General features: G+C 41.1%; 1 protein-coding gene across 1 annotated transcript in view; it reads right to left on the bottom strand.

Annotated features, from left to right (window-relative positions):
* The window catches only part of LOC110526857 (Krueppel-like factor 13), a 56,565-nt gene extending 38,884 nt beyond the window's left edge, over window positions 1–17,681 (bottom strand). The window contains exon 1 of the mRNA XM_036981648.1: window positions 16,742–17,681. Coding sequence (XP_036837543.1) covers window positions 16,742–17,189 — 448 coding nt within the window. The 5' untranslated portion in view covers window positions 17,190–17,681. The remainder of the gene's footprint in view (window positions 1–16,741) is intronic.
* Between the last annotated feature and the right edge of the window lie 3,832 nt (window positions 17,682–21,513).

Genomic DNA, 21,513 nt, shown 5'->3' with positions numbered 1-21,513 from the left:
GTTACCTAGTTACCTAGTAGTGGTCGACTGGGAGACTGGACACTGTGTTACCTAGTAGACTGGGAGACTGGACACTGTGTTACCTAGTAGACTGGGAGACTGGACACTGTGTTACCTAGTAGACTGGGAGACTGGGAGACTGGACACTGTGTTACCTAGTAGTGGTAGACTGGGAGACTGGACACTGTGTTACCTAGTAGACTGGGAGACTGGGAGACTGGGAGACTGGACACTGTGTTACCTAGTAGACTGGGAGACTGGACACTGTGTTACCTAGTAGACTGGCAGACTCGGAGACTGGATACTGTGTTACCTAGTTACCTAGTAGTGGTCGACTGGGAGACTGGACACTGTGTTACCTAGTTACCTAGTAGTGGTCGACTGGGAGACTGGACACTGTGTTACCTAGTAGACTGGGAGACTGGACACTGTGTTACCTAGTAGACTGGGAGACTGGACACTGTGTTACCTAGTAGACTGGGAGACTGGGAGACTGGACACTGTGTTACCTAGTAGACTGGGAGACTGGGAGACTGGACACTGTGTTACCTAGTAGACTGGGAGACTGGACACTGTGTTACCTAGTAGTGGTAGACTAGGAGACTGGACACTGTGTTACCTAGTAGTGGGAGACTAGGAGAGTGGACCATGTGTTACCTAGTAGTGGTAGACTGGGAGACTGGACACTGTGTTACCTAGTAGTGGTAGACTAGGAGACTGGACACTGTGTTACCTAGTAGACTAGGAGACTGGACACTGTGTTACCTAGTAGACTAGGAGACTGGACACTGTGTTACCTAGTAGTGGTAGACTAGGAGACTGGACACTGTGTTACCTAGTAGTGGTCGACTGGGAGACTGGACACTGTGTTACCTAGTAGTGGTAGACTAGGAGACTGGACACTGTGTTACCTAGTAGTGGTAGACTAGGAGACTGGACACTGTGTTACCTAGTAGTGGTCGACTGGGAGACTGGACACTGTGTTACCTAGTAGACTAGGAGACTGGACACTGTGTTACCTAGTAGACTAGGAGACTGGACACTGTGTTACCTAGTAGACTAGGAGACTGGACACTGTGTTACCTAGTAGACTAGGAGACTGGACACTGTGTAACCTAGTAGTGGAGACTAGGAGACTGGACACTGTGCTACCTAGCAGTGGAGACTAGGAGACTGGACACTGTGGTCAGGAAAGGGTTTTAATAGTAGTTCTGTGTGAAATATATGTAGCCTATGGCTTGATGGGTTCTCGCAGGAAAATACCAGAGTCGGCCAGTCAATTGGAGAGCTGATTGTAACTTGTAACTTACAGAAGTAGAACCTATTCTTAGGATGCTTATTGAACCTAAACCCAAACCTCAAGAGACTTCCTGGGGAGACGAACAGTTCAAACCTCAAGAGACTTCCTGGTCAAATGAAGGTGAGATAAAAGATTGCTGTAGCTGCATTATTCCGTGTGTGTGTGTGTGTGTGCGTGCGTGCGTGTGTGTGTGTGTGTGTGTGCGTGTGTGCATGCGTGTGTGCAGCTCAACAGGGAAGAACCTCCTCATTTTCCTGGAAATCACACAACGCCTGTCTGCTGACGGTCCCCTGTAACCTGAACTATCTCTGCTGATATTGGCCTCCATCGTGCACTGTGCTATGGTACAGACTGAAGACTGACTACTGTACTATGGTACAGACTGAAGACTGTCTACTGTGCTATAGTACAGACTGAAGACTGACTACTGTGCTATGGTACAGACTGAAGACTGACTACTGTGCTATGGTACAGACTGAAGACTGACTACTGTGCTATAGTACAGACTGAAGACTGACTACTGTGCTATAGTACAGACTGAAGACTGACTACTGTGCTATAGTACAGACTGAAGACTGACTACTGTGCTATAGTACAGACTGAGGACTGACTACTGTGCTATGGTATAGACTGAATACTGACTACTATACTATAGTACAGACTGAAGACTGACTACTGTGCTATAGTACAGACTGAAGACTGACTACTGTGCTATGGTACAGACTGAAGACTGACTACTGTACTATAGTACAGACTGAAGACTGACTACTGTGCTATGGTACAGACTGAAGACTGACTACTGTACTATGGTACAGACTGAAGACTGACTACTGTGCTATGGTACAGACTGAAGACTGACTACTGTGCTATAGTACAGACTGAAGACTGACTACTGTGCTATAGTACAGACTGAAGACTGACTACTCCACTATAGTACAGACTGAGGACTGACTACTGTGCTATGGTACAGACTGAAGACTGACTACTGTACTATGGTACAGACTGAAGACTGACGGATCCACTATAGTACAGACTGAAGACTGACTACTCCCCTATAGTACAGACTGTAGACTGACTACTCCACTATAGTACAGACTGTAGACTGACTACTGTACTATAGTACAGACTGAAGACTGACTACTCCACTATAGTACAGACTGAAGACTGACTACTGTATTATAGCACAGACTGAAGACTGACTACTGTACTGTAGTACAGACTGAAGATTGACTACTGTGCTATAGTACAGACTGAAGACTGACTCCTGTGCTATGGTACAGACTGACTACTGTGCTATAGTACAGACTGAAGACTGACTATAGTACAGACTGAAGACTGACTACTGTGCTATTGTACAGACTGAAGACTGACTCCTGTGCTATGGTACAGACTGACTACTGTGCTATAGTACAGACTGAAGACTGACTATAGTACAGACTGAAGACTGACTACTGTGCTATGGTACAGACTGAAGACTTTGACCAACTACCTTACAAAGGGAAACCTCTGACTCATTAAGCCGGGTAAGCAACATGTGTTTTAGGAGTTAAACAAGAGAAAAACAGTGAACATCACAATTGTTCCCACAATCCCCCCTTGAGAGAGGCTCCTGTTAGCTCTCTCTCTCTCTCTCTCTGGTTTCAAAGGAGAGCAGTATGTTTCAAACCATTGCTTACTTTCAACTTAAAGGGGCACTCAAACCAATCCCTATTGGAACATCCTGTTCTGTATCACTGGTATGGTGCTGAAGATAGTGGAGATATATACGATGTTTAAAATGGGTGAAGTATCCCTTTAAAGTCCACAAAGGAAACGCTATGTTCCACTTGTTCTCAAGATTAGAGTTCTCCCTGTTTACCTTCCCAAATGGCACCCTATTCCCTATATAGCGCACTACTTTTGACCAGAGCCCTATTGACCAGGGCACCAAAGTAGTGCACTATGTAGGGAATAGGGTGCCATTTTGGGATGTAGTCCCTTGTCTTTAGATCCTGAAAGGGAAGGGGAGGGTTGCTGTGTCGTCGTTAAATTCTTAACTGACACCTCGAGTGTCTAAGTACCGAAGCCCTGCGCTCCGGGGTTGTTGTGACTGTCTCTTACAGCAGACACACCGTGAAGCTACTCAGACACTCATTATTACGTTGAGCACTTATCAGCAGACAGTCTGCTGCTATTCCATTGGCTCTCAGCTGTGTTCCGTGACTGGAGGGCACATAGAACAGAAGACTGTCAACTCCCTGCACCCTTTTTCTATCTCAAGTTCATTACAATTATTTAAGTGCAGAAGAAAACCACAAAAAAATATATATATATGTATGATGATCTCTTGATTACAATTTGTTTTATTTTTATATATATATATATAATTGGACACTAATTAGCATAGCGATGTTAACCAGTTCACTGCAACGTTTACATTTCAAGTTCGGTCAGGTTCTTACGAGTCAAAATACATTTTAAAGTCTAATGTCAACAAAGTCAATAAAGGTAAATAGACACAAACCAGCTTTCATTGACATTTGACACAACAAAAAAAACACTTTTAAAAAAGATAGGGAGTTCCTAGTACTTAAACGGCTTCACGCTAAGAGGGAACTCCCTGTTCTCTCTGCTCTGCTGCTACACACTGGAGTGATGTGAAAGGTCCTGAGAGAGAGAGAGAGAGAGAGAAGCAGAAAAAAAGAGAGAGAAGCAGAAAGAGAGTGAGGGAGAGAGAGAGAGAGAGAGAGAGAGAGAGAGAGAGAGAAAGAGAGAGACAGAGAGAGAGAGAAGCAGAAAAAAAGAGAGAGAGAGAAGCAGAAAGTGAGAGAGAGAGAGAGAGAGAGAGAGAGAGAGAGAGAGAGAGAGAGAGAGAGAGAGAGAGAGAGAGAGAGAGAGAGAGAGAGAGAGAGCTACTTCGGGGACAGAGCTGAACTCAAATGACCCACATTCTCTGATTACCCAACGAGAGGAGAGCGAGACGGAAAACATTATCTGACCGAGCCAGTTGCAGCGCTGAGCAGTCAAGAGCCAAGAGAGAGAGAGAGTATGGGGGAGAAAGAGACCTAAATAGTGAGTGTGAGAGAGAGAGAGAGAGAGAGAGTGTGTGGGGGAGAAAGAGACCTAAATAGTGTGTGTGTGAGAGAGAGAGAGAGAGAGAGAGAGAGAGAGAGAGAGAGAGAGAGAGAGAGAGAGAGAGAGAGAGAGAGACAGAGAGAGAGAGAGAGAGAGAGACAGAGAGAGAGAGAGAGAGAGAGAGAGAGAGAGAGGTAACCAACAACTGGAAACTGTTGCTTTCCCTTCCATGTGCCATCATTTCTCTGTGTACTTAAACAGCTGTGTGAACACTGAGCCAAACACAACATGTGTTGAACGGTCCCAACTGCACACTGGACAGAATGACAGAGAGAGAATTGAGAGAGAGATACAGACGTGTCGGCTTCAGCTTAGCAGCTATAACATTGACAAAGACCAACTGACACTTTCTTTCTTTTACCTGAAAGGTCAGGTTCAAACTTCACCGGGATAAATGTCATCCATGAGCTACTTCATGAACAGAACCAATAAAGCCTCACAGAGGGGCATTATATAAAACACTGTCCCTATTTTCCTGAGGTAAAGTGGAGGTAGTTGTATAGACTACCTGAGGTAACGTGGAGGAGGTAGTTGTATTTACTAAGACTACCTGAGGTAAAGTGGAGGAGGTAGTTGTATAGACTACCTGAGGTAAAGTGGAGGAGGTAGTTGTATTTACTACCTGAGGTAAAGTGGAGGAGGTAGTTGTATTTACTACCTGAGATAAAGTGGAGGAGGTAGTTGTATAGACTACCTGAGGTAAAGTGGAGGAGGTGGTTGTATAGACTACCTGAGGTAAAGTGGAGGAGGTAGTTGTATAGACTACCTGAGGTAAAGTGGAGGAGGTGGTTGTATTTACTAAGACTACCTGAGGTAAAGTGGAGGAGGTAGTTGTATAGACTACCTGAGGTAAAGTGGAGGAGGTAGTTGTATAGACTAAGACTACCTGAGGTAAAGTGGAGGAGGTAGTTGTAAAGACTACCTGAGGTAAAGTGGAGGAGGTAGTTGTATAGACTACCTGAGGTAAAGTGGAGGAGGTAGTTGTATAGACTACCTGAGGTAAAGTGGAGGAGGTGGTTGTATAGACTACCTGAGGTAAAGTGGAGGAGGTGGTTGTATAGACTACCTGAGGTAAAGTGGAGGAGGTAGTTGTATAGACTACCTGAGGTAAAGTGGAGGAGGTAGTTGTATAGACTACCTGAGGTAAAGTGGAGGAGGTGGTTGTATAGACTACCTGAGGTAAAGTGTAGGAGGTGGTTGTATAGACTACCTGAGGTAAAGTGGAGGAGGTAGTTGTGTAGACTACCTGAGGTAAAGTGGAGGTAGTTGTATAGACTACCTGAGGTAAAGTGGAGGAGGTGGTTGTGTAGACTACCTGAGGTAAAGTGGAGGAGGTAGTTGTGTAGACTACCTGAGGTAAAGTGGAGGAGGTAGTTGTATAGACTACCTGAGGTAAAGTGGAGGAGGTAGTTGTGTAGACTACCCGAGAGAGTGATGTAATGAGGAAGAATAGAAGCTCTTTTCAAAGAAGAGAATATGTCCCAAATTGCACCCTATTCCTTATATAGTGCACTACTTTTGGGCTTCTCCCCACAGAGTACTGGTCAAAAGTAGTGCACTATAATGGAAATAGGGAGCCATTTGGGATTCAGGTGGATGGCGTGTGTTTCAACAACAGCAGGAAATACCACACACACACACACACACACACACACACACACACACACACACACACACACACACACACACACACACACACACACACACACACACACACACACACACAGACCAGACAATGCTCTGTTCCGCGATCTGCTGTTCCCATCTGGGCCGCTGTCACAGAAACCTAACACAACACAACATCCACTAACCTCAGACCAACGCAGCACACGTATCTGACGTAACCCGTGGCACCCACACACACACACACACACACGCACATACACGCGCACGCACATGCACACACACACACGCAGACAGGCTACAATACGTTGCCACAAATCACTCAACTTCTCTTGTTTACTTGAAGCGAAACGAGATCTAACCCTGTTGCCAACACATAATTTAAACTCTATAGTCTGAAGAACTCCTCAGAGACAACGAGCACAGTTAATAAAGAATGAAGAGGCAAAAGTCTAACCATTAATGGTAACTATAAAGCCCTGTGTGCAGACACCCACCGGGATACGGCAGAGTTCCCCACTGAGTGCAGCGTCTCGTCCATCTAGTCAGGCAGCCGGTGTCTTCACAGCCACTGGTGACCATAGCAACGACATAAACAAACACTACGTGCGAAAGGTGACTCGCTACAGCGCCGCAGGCGTGCATTAAAAACATATTTACCTGAACGTGCAACAGAAATGATGAATCCAAAAAATTGATTAGAAAACGATTTATAGAATCTGCTGACTCACACATATTATGCACACACACACACACACACCCACACTCACACACACTCACACACATACACACACACACACACTCACACACACACACACTCACACACACACACACCCACTGACCCTGTATATAGTATGGTATTAACTGACCCTGTATATAGTATGGTATTAACTGACCCTGTATATAGTATGGTATTAACTGACCCTGTATATAGTATGGTATTAACTGACCATGTATATAGTATGGTATTAACTGACCATGTATATAGTATGGTATTAACTGACCCTGTATATAGTATGGTATTAACTGACCCTGTATATAGTATGGTATTAACTGACCCTGTATATATTATGGTACTAACTGACCCTGTATATAGTATGGTACTAACTGACCCTGTATATAGTGACCCTGTATATAGTATGGTATTAACTGACCCTGTATATAGTATGGTACTAACTGACCCTGTATATAGTATGGTATTAACTAACCCTGTATATAGTGTGGTATTAACTGACCCTGTATATAGTATGGTATTAACTGACCCTGTATATAGTATGGTATTAACTGACCCTGTATATAGTATGGTATTAACTGACCCTGTATATATTATGGTATTAACTGACCCTGTATATAGTATGGTATTAACTGACCCTGTATATAGTATGGTGTTAGCTTGGTATTAACTGACCCTGTATATAGTATGGTATTAACTGACCCTGTATATTGTATGGTATTAACTGACCCTGTATATAGTATGGTATTAACTGACCCTGTATATAGTATGGTATTAACTGACCCTGTATATAGTATGGTGTTAGCTTGGTATTAACTGACCCTGTATATTGTATGGTATTAACTGACCCTGTATATAGTATGGTATTAACTGACCCTGTATATAGTATGGTATTAACTGACCCTGTATATAGTATGGTATTAACTGACCCTGTATATAGTATGGTCTTAACTGACCCTGTATATAGTATGGTATTAACTGACCCTGTATATAGTATGGTACTAATTGACCCTGTATATAGTATGGTATTAACTGACCCTGTATATAGTATGGTACTAACTGACCCTGTATATAGTATGGTACTGACCCTGTATATAGTATGGTACTAACTGACCCTGTATATAGTATGGTATTAACTGACCCTGTATATAGTATGGTATTAACTGACCCTGTATATAGTATGGTATTAACTGACCCTGTATATAGTATGGTACTAATTGACCCTGTATATAGTATGGTATTAACTGACCCTGTATATAGTATGGTATTAACTGACCCTGTATATAGTATGGTACTAACTGACCCTGTATATAGTATGGTACTAACTGACCCTGTATATAGTATGGTACTAACTGACCCTGTATATAGTATGGTACTAACTGACCCTGTATATAGTATGGTACTAACTGACCCTGTATATAGTATGGTATTAACTGACCCTGTATATAGTATTTCACTGTACCTGTGCAGGTGACATCAAATTAAAACCCTGAAACGTGAAACCTATTGTTAACCGTGTCTGTGTAAACGGCTAGCCGTTAGCCAGCTAGCTAAAGAGGACAAAGGCCGTACGGAGCCGACGTATCGCCCCAACAGGCTGCGTCGTCTCCCGTGATTGGTCAACGATGACACCACTGCTGCATAAATAGGACAGGTTTCTATTTTCTCAGCCTCACTTGAGTGGCAGTCATCGGCACGAGCACCGCCCCGACCGCTCTGCCTGGATAGAATATCACCCCCCCCAAAACCACGTCTAGTCTTCATTGAAAATGAATGGGCCCCCTGCTGTCTATCAGCAGCTTAAGGACCAGTCTCTCTTCTCCACACGTAGAACACTAGCTCAGCACAGCAGTCTAGACAAAATGGCTGATTGTCCCCGTGTTGTGGGTGCAGCGTCGTCTCACTAGAATAACAAAGTGAGTGGAAGGATTATATTTCAGGAGATCACACCCAAACTCACAGAATATGAATGTTGTTCATTAAAGTGCTATGTTCGGGATTTTGACTGCAGGTCTAGACTCACTTGATATTCAGGACCAAGGTCAGGAGAATTTCTGCTCAGGAGATCCTTACCTTACAGTATTGTTCAGATGTTCTGATCTGATCGTTTTTCTAATTGTATTTTATTTAACCGTTATTTAACCAGGCACTAGGATAGGGTTAGAGGGGAGTAACAGAGATGTGTAGATGGATAGGGTTAGAGGGGAGTAACAGAGATGTGTAGATGGATAGGGTTAGAGGGGAGTAACAGAGATGTGTAGATGGGGTTAGGGTTAGAGGGGAGTATCAGAGATGTGTAGATGGATAGGGTTAGGGTTAGAGGGGAGTATCAGAGATGTGTAGATGGGGTTAGGGTTAGAGGGGAGTATCAGAGATGTGTAGATGGATGGGGTTAGGGTTAGAGGGGAGTATCAGAGATGTGTAGATGGGGTTAGGGTTAGAGGGGAGTATCAGAGATGTGTAGATGGATAGGGTTAGGGTTAGAGGGGAGTATTAGAGATGTGTAGATGGATTGGGTTAGGGTTAGAGGGGAGTATCAGAGATGTGTAGATGGATAGGGTTAGGGTTAGAGGGGAGTATCAGAGATGTGTCGATGGGGTTAGGGTTAGAGGGGAGTATCAGAGATGTGTAGATGGATGGGGTTAGAGGGGATGGGGGTAGGGTTAGTAGGGATGGGGGTAGGGTTAGGGTTAGAGGGGATGGGGGTAGGGTTAGAGGGGATGGGGGTAGGGTTAGATGGGATGGGGTAGGGTAGGGTAGGGTAGGGTTAGAGGGGATGGGGGTAGGGTTAGAGGGGATGGGGGTAGGGTTAGTGGGGATGGGGGTAGGGTTAGGGTTAGAGGGGATGGGGGTAGGGTTAGATGGGATGGGGGTAGGGTTAGATGGGATGGGGTAGGGTTAGGGTTAGAGGGGATGGGGGTAGGGTTAGAGGGGATGGGGGTAGGGTTAGGGTTAGAGGGGATGGGGTAGAGTTAGAGGGGATGGGGGTAGGGTTAGGGTTAGAGGGGATGGGGGTAGGGTTAGGGTTAGAGGGGATGGGGGTAGGGTTAGAGGGGATGGGGTTAGAGGGGATGGGGGTAGGGTTAGAGGGGATGGGGTAGGGTTAGAGGGGATGGGGTAGGGTTAGAGGGGATGGGGGTAGGGTTAGATGGGATGGGGGTAGGGTTAGAGGGGATGGGGTAGGGTTAGAGGGGATGGGGGTAGGGTTAGATGGGAAGGGGGTAGGGTTAGATGGGATGGGGGTAGGTTTAGATGGGATGGGGTAGGGTAGGGTTAGAGGGGATGGGGTAGGGTTAGAGGGGATGGGGGTAGGGTTAGATGGGATGGGGGTAGGGTTAGAGGGGATGGGGGTAGGTTTAGATGGGATGGGGTAGGGTAGGGTTAGAGGGGATGGGGTAGGGTTAGAGGGGATGGGGGTAGGGTTAGATGGGATGGGGGTAGGGTTAGAGGGGATGGGGGTAGGGTTAGAGGGGATGGGGGTAGGGTTAGATGGGATGGGGGTAGGTTTAGATGGGATGGGGTAGGGTAGGGTTAGAGGGGATGGGGGTAGGGTTAGAGGGGAAGGGGGTAGGGTTAGATGGGATGGGGGTAGGGTTAGAGGGGATGGGGGTAGGGTTAGAGGGGATGGGGGTAGGGTTAGATGGGATGGGGGTAGGTTTAGATGGGATGGGGTAGGGTAGGGTTAGAGGGGATGGGGGTAGGGTTAGAGGGGAAGGGGGTAGGGTTAGATGGGATGGGGGTAGGGTTAGTAGTCGAGTACAGAACATCTGCATCATTCGGTCACCGTCCAGAGACACCAAACGAATCACTTGTATCGATCTATCTAGGAACGTATCTGTTGCAAATCCTAGCGTAACGTTCACGGAGCATCTGTCTTCTGTAGTTGTAATCTACAAAGGCTTCTGAAAGTCTAGGTAGGCTTTGATCATCAAAGATAAAGTCCTTGTAGAGACGTGTTACATGTAAATAACGAAAAGAGCCAACAGGCCAACCCCTTCCAGCTGTGAACCTGATGAATTATTGCATAACAGCTCATTTCATTCACCAATATAATAATATGTCTATATAATATCTGTATATTGTTTCTATGGGCTGTCAGTGTTATGCTGTCTATGTCCAATATAATAATATGTCTATATAGTATCTGTATATTGTTTCTATGGGCTGTCAGTGTTATGCTGTCTATGTCCAATATAATAATATGTCTATATAATATCTGTATAGTGTATTGTTTCTGTGGGCTGTCAGTGTTATGCTGTCTATGTCCAATATAATAATATGTCTATATAGTATCTGTATAGTGTATTGTTTCTGTGGGCTGTCAGTGTTATGCTGTCTATGTCCAATATAATAATATGTCTATATAATATCTGTATATTGTTTCTATGGGCTGTCAGTGTTATGCTGTCTATGTCCAATATAATAATATGTCTATATAATATCTGTATAGTGTATTGTTTCTGTGGGCTGTCAGTGTTATGCTGTCTATGTCCAATATAATAATATGTCTATATAGTATCTGTATAGTGTATTGTTTCTGTGGGCTGTCAGTGTTATGCTGTCTATGTCCAATATAATAATATGTCTATATAGTATCTGTATAGTGTATTGTTTCTGTGGGCTGTCAGTGTTATGCTGTCTATGTCCAATATAATAATATGTCTATATAATATCTGTATATTGTTTCTATGGGCTGTCAGTGTTATGCTGTCTATGTCCAATATAATAATATGTCTATATAATATCTGTATAGTGTATTGTTTCTGTGGGCTGTCAGTGTTATGCTGTCTATGTCCAATATAATAATATGTCTATATAGTATCTGTATAGTGTTTCTGTGGGCTGTCAGTGTTATGCTGTCTATGTCCAATATAATAATATGTCTATATAGTATCTGTATAGTGTTTCTGTGGGCTGTCAGTGTTATGCTGTCTATGTCCAATATAATAATATGTCTATATAGTATCTGTATATTGTTTCTGTGGGCTGTCAGTGTTATGCTGTCTATGTCCAATATAATAATATGTCTATATAGTATCTGTATAGTGTTTCTATGGGCTGTCAGTGTTACGCTGTCTATGACTGAGTTCCAAATAGCATCCTGTGTTTTTTTATAGTGCATATCCCTATGGGCCCTGGTCAAAAGTAGTGCACTAAATAGGGAATAGGGAGACATTTGGGACGCAGGCTAAGACTATTCAGGGCTCCTAGACTAGTTATGGGGTCAGGGGATGGGCATCTCTGATACTCCCCTCTAACCCCATCCATCTACACATCTCTGATACTCCCCTCTAAACCTAACCCCATCTACACATCTCTGGTACTGCCCTCTAACCCTAACCCTCTAACCCTAACCCCATCTACACATCTCGGATACTGACCTCTAACCCTAACCCTCTAACCCTAACCCCATCTACTCCCCTCTAACCCTAACCCCATCTACAGATCTCTGATACTCCCCTCTAACCCTAACCCCATCTACAGATCTCTGATACTCCCCTCTAACCCTAACCCCATCTACAGATCTCTGATACTCCCCTCTAACCCTAACCCCATCTACAGATCTCTGATACTCCCCTCTAACCCTAACCCCATCTACAGATCTCTGATACTCTCCCTTAATACCATCTCATAAAATTAAGTGCTTAGTAAAAAATAGATAAAAGTAACAAAAATTAAAGAGCAGCAGTAAAAATAACAATAGCGGGGCTATATACAGGGTATTACGGTACCGAGTCAATATGGAGGCTATATACAGGGTATTACGGTACAGAGTCAATGTGGAGGCTATATACAGGGTATTACGGTACAGAGTCAATGTGGAGGCTATATACAGGGTATTAGGGTACAGAGTCAATGTGGAGGCTATATACAGGGTATTACGGTACAGAGTCAATGTGGAGGCTATATACAGGGTATTAGGGTACAGAGTCAATGTGGAGGCTATATACAGGGTATTAGGGTACAGAGTCAATGTGGAGGCTATATACAGGGTATTACGGTACAGAGTCAATGTGGAGGCTATATACAGGGTATTAGGGTACAGAGTCAATGTGGAGGCTATATACAGGGGATTACGGTACAGAGTCAATGTGGAGGCTATATACAGGGGGTACCAGTACAGAGTCAATGTGGAGGCTATATACAGGGGATTACGGTACAGAGTCAATGTGGAGGCTATATACAGGGGGTACGGGTACAGAGTCAATGTGGAGACTATATACAGGGTATTACGGTACCGAGTCAATATGGAGGCTATATACAGGCTGTTACGGTACAGAGTCAATGTGGAGGCTATATACAGGGGGTACCGGTACAGAGTCAATGTGGAGGCTATATACAGGGTATTACGGTACAGAGTCAATGTGGAGGCTATATACAGGGTATTACGGTACCGAGTCAATGTGGAGGCTATATACAGGGTATTACGGAACAGAGTCAAAATGGAGACTATATACAGGGTATTACGGTACAGAGTCAAAGTGGAGACTATATACAGGGTATTACGGTACAGAGTCAATATGGAGGCTATATACAGGCTGTTACGGTACAGAGTCAATGTGGAGGCTATATACAGGCTGTTACGGTACAGAGTCAATGTGGAGGCTATATACAGGGTATTACGGTACAGAGTCAAAGTGGAGACTATATACAGGGTATTACGGTACAGAGTCATTGTGGAGGCTATATACAGGGTATTACGGTACAGAGTCAATGTGGAGGCTATCTACAGGGTGTTACGGTACAGAGTCAATGTGGAGGCTATATACAGGGTATCACGGTACAGAGTCATCTGTGTTGGGAGGGGTGGGGGGGGGGGGGGGGGGTTGTGTGTGGGGAGGGGGGGGGGGGTGTTGTGTGTGGGGAGGGGTGGGGGGGGTTGTGTGTGGGAAGGGGTGGGGGGGGGGTTGTGTGTGGGGAGGGGTGGGGGGGGGTTGTGTGTGGGGAGGGGTGGGGGGGGTTGTGTGTGGGGAGGGGTGGGGGGGGGTTGTGTGTGGGGAGGGGTGGGGGGGGTTGTGTGTGGGGAGGGGTGGGGGGGGTTGTGTGTGGGGAGGGGTAGGGGGGGGGGGGTTGTGTGTGGGGAGGGGTGGGGTAGTTATTTCGTCATTATTTTGTTTGTGTACTGTAGTGGCCATTAGGTCTCGGTTGATAGTAAATATGAAACATTTAACATTACTGTAACCTGGGTCAGTAGGTAGAAAACATAAATACAGAGGACAGGTCTGATTTAAATGGGACAACATGATTACATTGCACTGAAAACTCACCAAACTTTTCCTGAAGTATTTACCTGTTAGAAAGCATTTGAATACCAAACTCACAAAAATTATATTTACACAATTACACACACTTACCATAAAATGTGCAAATTGTGATGGAAATTGTGATGGTCATTGTTATGGTAATTGAGATGGTAATTGTGATGACAATTGAGATGGTAATTGAGATGGTAATTGTGATAGTAATTGTGATGGTAATTGGTGATAGTAATTGTGATGGTAATTGTGATAGTAATTGTGATGGTAATTGAGATGGTAATTGTGATAGTACTTGTGATGGTAATTGTGATAGTAATTGTGATGGTAATTGAGATGGTAATTGTGATAGTAATTGTGATGGTAATTGTGATAGTAATTGTGATGGTAATTGAGATGGCAATTGTGATGGTAATTGAGATGGTAATTGTGATAGTAATTGTGATGGTAATTGTGATAGTAATTGTGATAGTAATTGTGATGGTAATTGTGATAGTAATTGTGATGGTAATTGAGATGGCAATTGTGATGGTAATTGAGATGGTAATTGTGATAGTAATTGTGATGGTAATTGTGATAGTAATTGTGATAGTAATTGTGATGGTAATTGTGCTGGTAATTGTGATGGTAATTGTGATAGTAATTGTGATGGTAATTGAGATGGCAATTGTGATAGTAATTGTGATAGTAATTGTGATGGTACTTGTGATGGTAATTGTGATAGTAATTGTGATAGTAATTGTGATGGTAATTGTGATAGTAATTGTGATGGTAATTGTGATGGTAATTGTGCTGGTAATTGTGCTGGTAATTGTGATAGTAATTGTGATGGTAATTGTGATAGTAATGGTGATGGTAATTGTGATAGTAATTGTGATGGAAATTGTGATAGTAATTGTGATAGTAATTGTGATGGTAATTGTGATAGTAATGGTGATGGTAATTGTGATAGTAATTGTGATGGTACTTGTGATAGTAATTGTGATAGTATTTGTGATGGTAGCTTTTTTGAAGAACAGAGAAGAAAAGAGGACGAAGCCTCACACACGTGATATCATTGAAAAGCCCAGAATGTACCTGTCAAAGGTACAACAAGTCCCAACACAGTGGCATGCATGGCCTCTGGGACACGGAGAAAAACAACATGACCATTAGAGAGGACAACAATGAACTGCTGGGTCTCAGAAAACTATAGGATGGCAGATCGAGGACATTATGTTCTCCATTTAATGACATGAAGCATCTTATCCTATGGGAAACACTCCCTGTGTCTGAGCTCTGGCACACTGCTTTATCACGTGGTAATAACATGGATTACGCTTGTGGAGTTTATATGTCCCACCTAATGATATGATATGAAGCATCTTATGGGGAACACTCCCTGTGTCTGAGCTCTGCTAGCTGAGTCTGTTGCTGGACAGATTGGCTGTAAGGCAGGCAGAGTGTGTGTCTGGGGCTGGGCCTGGAGCCGAGAGAGAGAGAGAGACTGAGAGAGAGAAACAGAAACAGAGAGAAAGAGAGAGAGCGAGAGAGAGAGAGAGAGAGAGATAGAGAGAGGGAGAGAGAGACTGAGACTGAGAGAGAGAGACTGAGAGAGAGAGAGAGAGAGAGAGAGAGAGAGAGAGACAGACTGAGAGAGAGAGAGAGAGAGAGAGACAGAGAGAGAGAGAGAGAGAGAGAGAGAGAGAGAGAGAGAGAGAGAGAGAGAGAGAGAGAGCGAGAACTGATGTTGGCAGGGAAGGAGTTGTCACTAGTTACCACAAGCACGAAGTGAAAAATTGGCTATATTTTTGAAAATTCATGAAAACAAAAATAGCTTTTTTTGTCTTAATTTAAGGTTAGGGTTAAAATCCGATTTTAAGAAGATAAATTGCAGAAATAGGCGCGGTTTTTCCATAATTATGACTTTGTGGCTGTGGTAACTAGTGAAGAGCCAGTGAAGGGGGTGTGGTACATCCTCCCACAGCAAAACAAAGAGCTTAGAGTCACACTTACCATCTCTCTCTCTCTCTCCCACTCTTTCTCTCTTTACCCTCTCTGTCTATCTCTCTCTCTCTCTTTCTCTCCCTCCATCCATCCTTTCCTATTGGATTTATAGTTTACAGTAAAGAAATTGATTTGACTTTCTCAGAAACGTTTTCTGATAAAAGTCAAATCGTTATGTTGTTGTTGTTATGTGCACGGTGTTTCTTGTGTTTTTCTATCAACTGAAACAAAGCCCATAGTGGTATAGTTGAGTTGTATGAATCCCATTTCGCTGCACCTGCTGTTCTACATCAGCCATACAGCAGGTCATTGAGTTGAGTGTTTTCTCCACGCGCTCAACTTATTCACCGGCCAGTAAATACAGACAAGGCTACAATGTAACGCAGCTCTCTCATTCACTGCAGCTCTTAACATTGTTTCAGAGAGGATTGTTTACAGGGTTAAGTGCATATTAACAGAATAGTTAGATCATGTGGTTTTTTTAAAAGCGTTTTATATGTGCAAACGGGTCAATAGAATAGTTCACCGTGAGCGACCGTATGTGTGACACGTTGTGCATTGCATCAATGCGTTGGCTCTCATCCAATTTAGGGTCACTATTCGTCCCTATTCACACCCAGTTCTTCACAATACTAGGCTACTAGTGAAACTGAACAAAATTAATAATGGGGAGTTTAACATCACTATAAATAATGTATTTGAATGTATTTTTTTTTAAAGGGAACTGACCTGTGTGTGTCCTTAGGTGCGCTTTGAGGTGGGACGACTTCCCGTAAACTTTTTCACAACCTGAATAATGACATTTGTGCTTTTTCTGCGGCGATTCCGGCTCGGATCGACCTCTGACACGTTTACTGCCTCTTTGTGTGAGGTCGGCGGCGGGGCTGACGAGGATAGGTGTGGCAGTATTCCCATCCTCTGTGACTGGAGCTGGCGATACGCACCCTTCTGGTATTTTTGCCTGCTCGGCAATATCGCTAGTGGTCGTGGGTGCCTGCTGGTTAAAATCCGCTAGAATCCTCGCCACCACGAAAAGAGAGGAGTTGTCTTTGACCATGTCCTCTCCATCGTTCCTTGGACAGCAGGCTGGCTCTGTTTTGAACTCTCTGTTCTCTTTAGGGTGAACGACAGCCCGACTGGACATAGACACAAGGCACTCAGCGGCGAAATGATCCATATCCCTTCAAACGGAACACCGATGCGTCGTTGGTGACATTCAAATATAACAACTATGTTCTGGTATAAAGGATTTCGGTCGGGTTTGATCCCTTTATGTGATTATGGAGGTAGCTTTGGTCTCAGTATGCTATCAATAGGAAACAACAAACATCATACATGTTACCGGCTTCTCCATGGAATCGCCATCCTAGATCCCAAAATAACATCTACACGTAAACACGTCGAGTATGAATCCCTTTCCGGTCTTTGGAAATTACACAGTTATGAAATGATGATAACTTTTCTTTCTTTCTGTAGCCAAATGAACATACTCCATCCCAGTGATATTTCCCTAGTTGTCTCCTGCATTGTGACAGGTCAATGTGCCGAGTCGACTAGAAGCTGTTTCCATGCTGGGGGCGTGCCCAACTTCATGCATAAAAAGGGGTGTGTCGTCTTGCAGCTGCTTATCCATTGGATACCGATGCGTTCCAGAGCGCCAGAATCGTGACCTCGTTAAAAACAAAGTTAGATCGGGACATGATGTACTATACAGAGAGACAGTGCTGTGGACTGTTGTATCTGCGATAAAGAGCCCTACTCTCTCTCTCTCTCTCTCTCTCTCTCTCTCTCTTATCTTCTAGAGAAAAAAAACGTCTCAGCGCAAGAGGAATAAGAGATGTATGTAAAGTAGGCTATGCAATAAATATGTTATGAAGGCACTATTGTAGTCTGTAATGTGTAATATATTACTGTCATAGTGTAGTCCATAATGTAATATATTACTGTCTTAGTGTAGTCCATAATGTAATATATTACTGTCTTAGTGTAGTCTATAATGTGTAATATATTACTGTCTTAGTGTAGTCTATAATGTGTAATATATTACTGTCTTAGTGTAGTCTATAATGTGTAATATATTACTGTCTTAGTGTAGTCCATAATGTGTAATATATTACTGTCTTAGTGTAGTCTATAATGTAATATATTACTGTCTTAGTGTAGTCCATAATGTAATATATTACTGTCTTAGTGTAGTCCATAATGTAATATATTACTATCTTAGTGTAGTCTATAATGTGTAATTTATTACTATCTTAGTGTAGTCCATAATGTGTAATATATTACTGTCTTAGTGTAGTCTGTAATGTGTAATATATTACTGTCTTAGTGTAGTCTATAATGTGTAATATATTACTGTCTTATTGTAGTCCATAATGTAATATATTACTGTCTTAGTGTAGTCCATAATGCATATATTACTGTCTTATTGTAGTCTATAATGTGTAATCTATTACTGTCTTAGTGTAGTCCATAATGTAATATATTACTGTCTTAGTGTAGTCTATAATGTGTAATCTATTACTGTCTTAGTGTAGTCCATAATGTAATATATTACTGTCTTAGTGTAGTCCATAATGTGTAATCTATTACTGTCTTAGTGTAGTCCATAATGTAATATATTACTGTCTTAGTGTAGTCTATAATGTGTAATATATTACTGTCTTAGTGTAGTCCATAATGTAATATATTACTGTCTTATTGTAGTCTATAATGTGTAATATATTACTGTCTTAGTGTAGTCCATAATGTAATATATTACTGTCTTAGTGTAGTCCATAATGTAATATATACTGTCTTATTGTAGTCCATAATGTGTAATATATTACTGTCTTAGTGTAGTCCATAATGTAATATATTACTGTCTTAGTGTAGTCCATAATGTAATATATTACTGTCTTATTGTAGTCCATAATGTAATATATTACTGTCTTAGTGTAGTCCATAATGTAATATATTACTGTCTTATTGTAGTCCATAATGTAATATATTACTGTCTTAGTGTAGTCCATAATGTAATATATTACTGTCTTAGTGTAGTCCATAATGTAATATAGTACTGTCTTAGTGTAGTCCATAATGTAATATATTACTGTCTTAGTGTAGTCCATAATGTAATATATTACTGTCTTAGTGTAGTCCATAATGTAATATATACTGTCTTATTGTAGTCCATAATGTAATATATTACTGTCTTAGTGTAGTCCATAATGTAATATATTACTGTCTTAGTGTAGTCCATAATGTGTAATATATTACTGTCTTAGTGTAGTCTATAATGTGTAATATATTACTGTCTTAGTGTGGTCTATAATGTAATATATTACTGTCTTAGTGTAGTCCATAATGTAATATATTACTGTCTTAGTGTAGTCCATAATGTGTAATATATTACTGTCTTAGTGTAGTCCATAATGTAATATATTACTGTCTTAGTGTAGTCCATAATGTAATATATTACTGTCTTAGTGTAGTCCATAATGTAATATATTACTGTCTTAGTGTAGTCCATAATGTAATATATTACTGTCTTAGTGTAGTCCATAATGTGTAATATATTACTGTCTTAGTGTAGTCCATAATGTAATATATTACTGTCTTAGTGTAGTCCATAATGTGTAATATATTACTGTCTTAGTGTAGTCCATAATGTAATATATTACTGTCTTAGTGTAGTCCATAATGTAATATATTACTGTCTTAGTGTAGTCCATAATGTGTAATATATTACTGTCTTAGTGTAGTCCATAATGTGTAATATATTACTGTCTTAGTGTAGTCTATAATGTGTAATATATTACTGTCTTAGTGTGGTCTATAATGTAATATATTACTGTCTTAGTGTAGTCCATAATGTAATATATTACTGTCTTAGTGTAGTCTATAATGTGTAATATATTACTGTCTTAGTGTAGTCCGTAATGTGTAATATATTACTGTCTTAGTGTAGTCTATAATGTGTAATATATTACTGTCTTAGTGTAGTCCATAATGTAATATATTACTGTCTTAGTGTAGTCCATAATGTAACATATTACTGTCTTATTGTAGTCCATAATGTGTAATATATTACTGTCTTAGTGTAGTCCATAATGTGTAATATATTACTGTCTTAGTGTAGTCCATAATGTAATATATTACTGTCTTAGTGTAGTCCATAATGTGTAATATATTACTGTCTTAGTGTAGTCCATAATGTAATATATTACTGTCTTAGTGTAGTCCATAATGTAATATAGTACTGTCTTAGTGTAGTTCATAATGTAATATATTACTGTCTTAGTGTAGTCCATAATGTAATATATTACTGTCTTAGTGTAGTCCATAATGTAATATATTACTGTCTTAGTGTAGTCCATAATGTGTAATATATTACTGTCTTAGTGTAGTCCATAATGTAATATATTACTGTCTTAGTGTAGTCCATAATGTAATATATTACTGTCTTAGTGTAGTCCATAATGTGTAATATATTACTGTCTTAGTGTAGTCCATAATGTGTAATATATTACTGTCTTAGTGTAGTCTATAATGTGTAATATATTACTGTCTTAGTGTGGTCTATAATGTAATATATTACTGTCTTAGTGTAGTCCATAATGTAATATATTACTGTCTTAGTGTAGTCTATAATGTGTAATATATTACTGTCTTAGTGTAGTCCGTAATGTGTAATATATTACTGTCTTAGTGTAGTCTATAATGTGTAATATATTACTGTCTTAGTGTAGTCCATAATGTAATATATTACTGTCTTAGTGTAGTCCATAATGTAACATATTACTGTCTTATTGTAGTCCATAATGTGTAATATATTACTGTCTTAGTGTAGTCCATAATGTGTAATATATTACTGTCTTAGTGTAGTCCATAATGTAATATATTACTGTCTTAGTGTAGTCCATAATGTGTAATATATTACTGTCTTAGTGTAGTCCATAATGTAATATATTACTGTCTTAGTGTAGTCCATAATGTAATATAGTACTGTCTTAGTGTAGTTCATAATGTAATATATTACTGTCTTAGTGTAGTCCATAATGTAATATATTACTGTCTTAGTGTAGTCTATAATGTAATATATTACTGTCTTAGTGTAGTCCATAATGTGTAATATATTACTGTCTTAGTGTAGTCCATAATGTAATATATTACTGTCTTAGTGTAGTCCATAATGTAATATATTACTGTCTTAGTGTAGTCCATAATGTAATATATTACTGTCTTAGTGTAGTCCATAATGTAATATATTACTATCTTATTGTAGTCCATAATGTAATATATTACTGTCTTATTGTAGTCCATAATGTAATATATTACTGTCTTATTGTAGTCCATAATGTAATATATTACTGTCTTAGTGTAGTCCATAATGTAATATATTACTGTCTTAGTGTAGTCCATAATGTAATATATTACTGTCTTAGTGTAGTCCATAATGTAATATATTACTTGCCCTGCAACTGTTTTAAAGGTAATGTAAGAAGATAGTGCTGCATCTT

This window comes from Oncorhynchus mykiss, chromosome 6 (genome assembly GCF_013265735.2).
Source record: "Oncorhynchus mykiss isolate Arlee chromosome 6, USDA_OmykA_1.1, whole genome shotgun sequence".
Classification (NCBI taxonomy): domain Eukaryota; kingdom Metazoa; phylum Chordata; class Actinopteri; order Salmoniformes; family Salmonidae; genus Oncorhynchus; species Oncorhynchus mykiss.
Note: the sequence above shows the minus strand (reverse complement) of the source record. Positions and strands in the feature narration are given on the sequence as shown.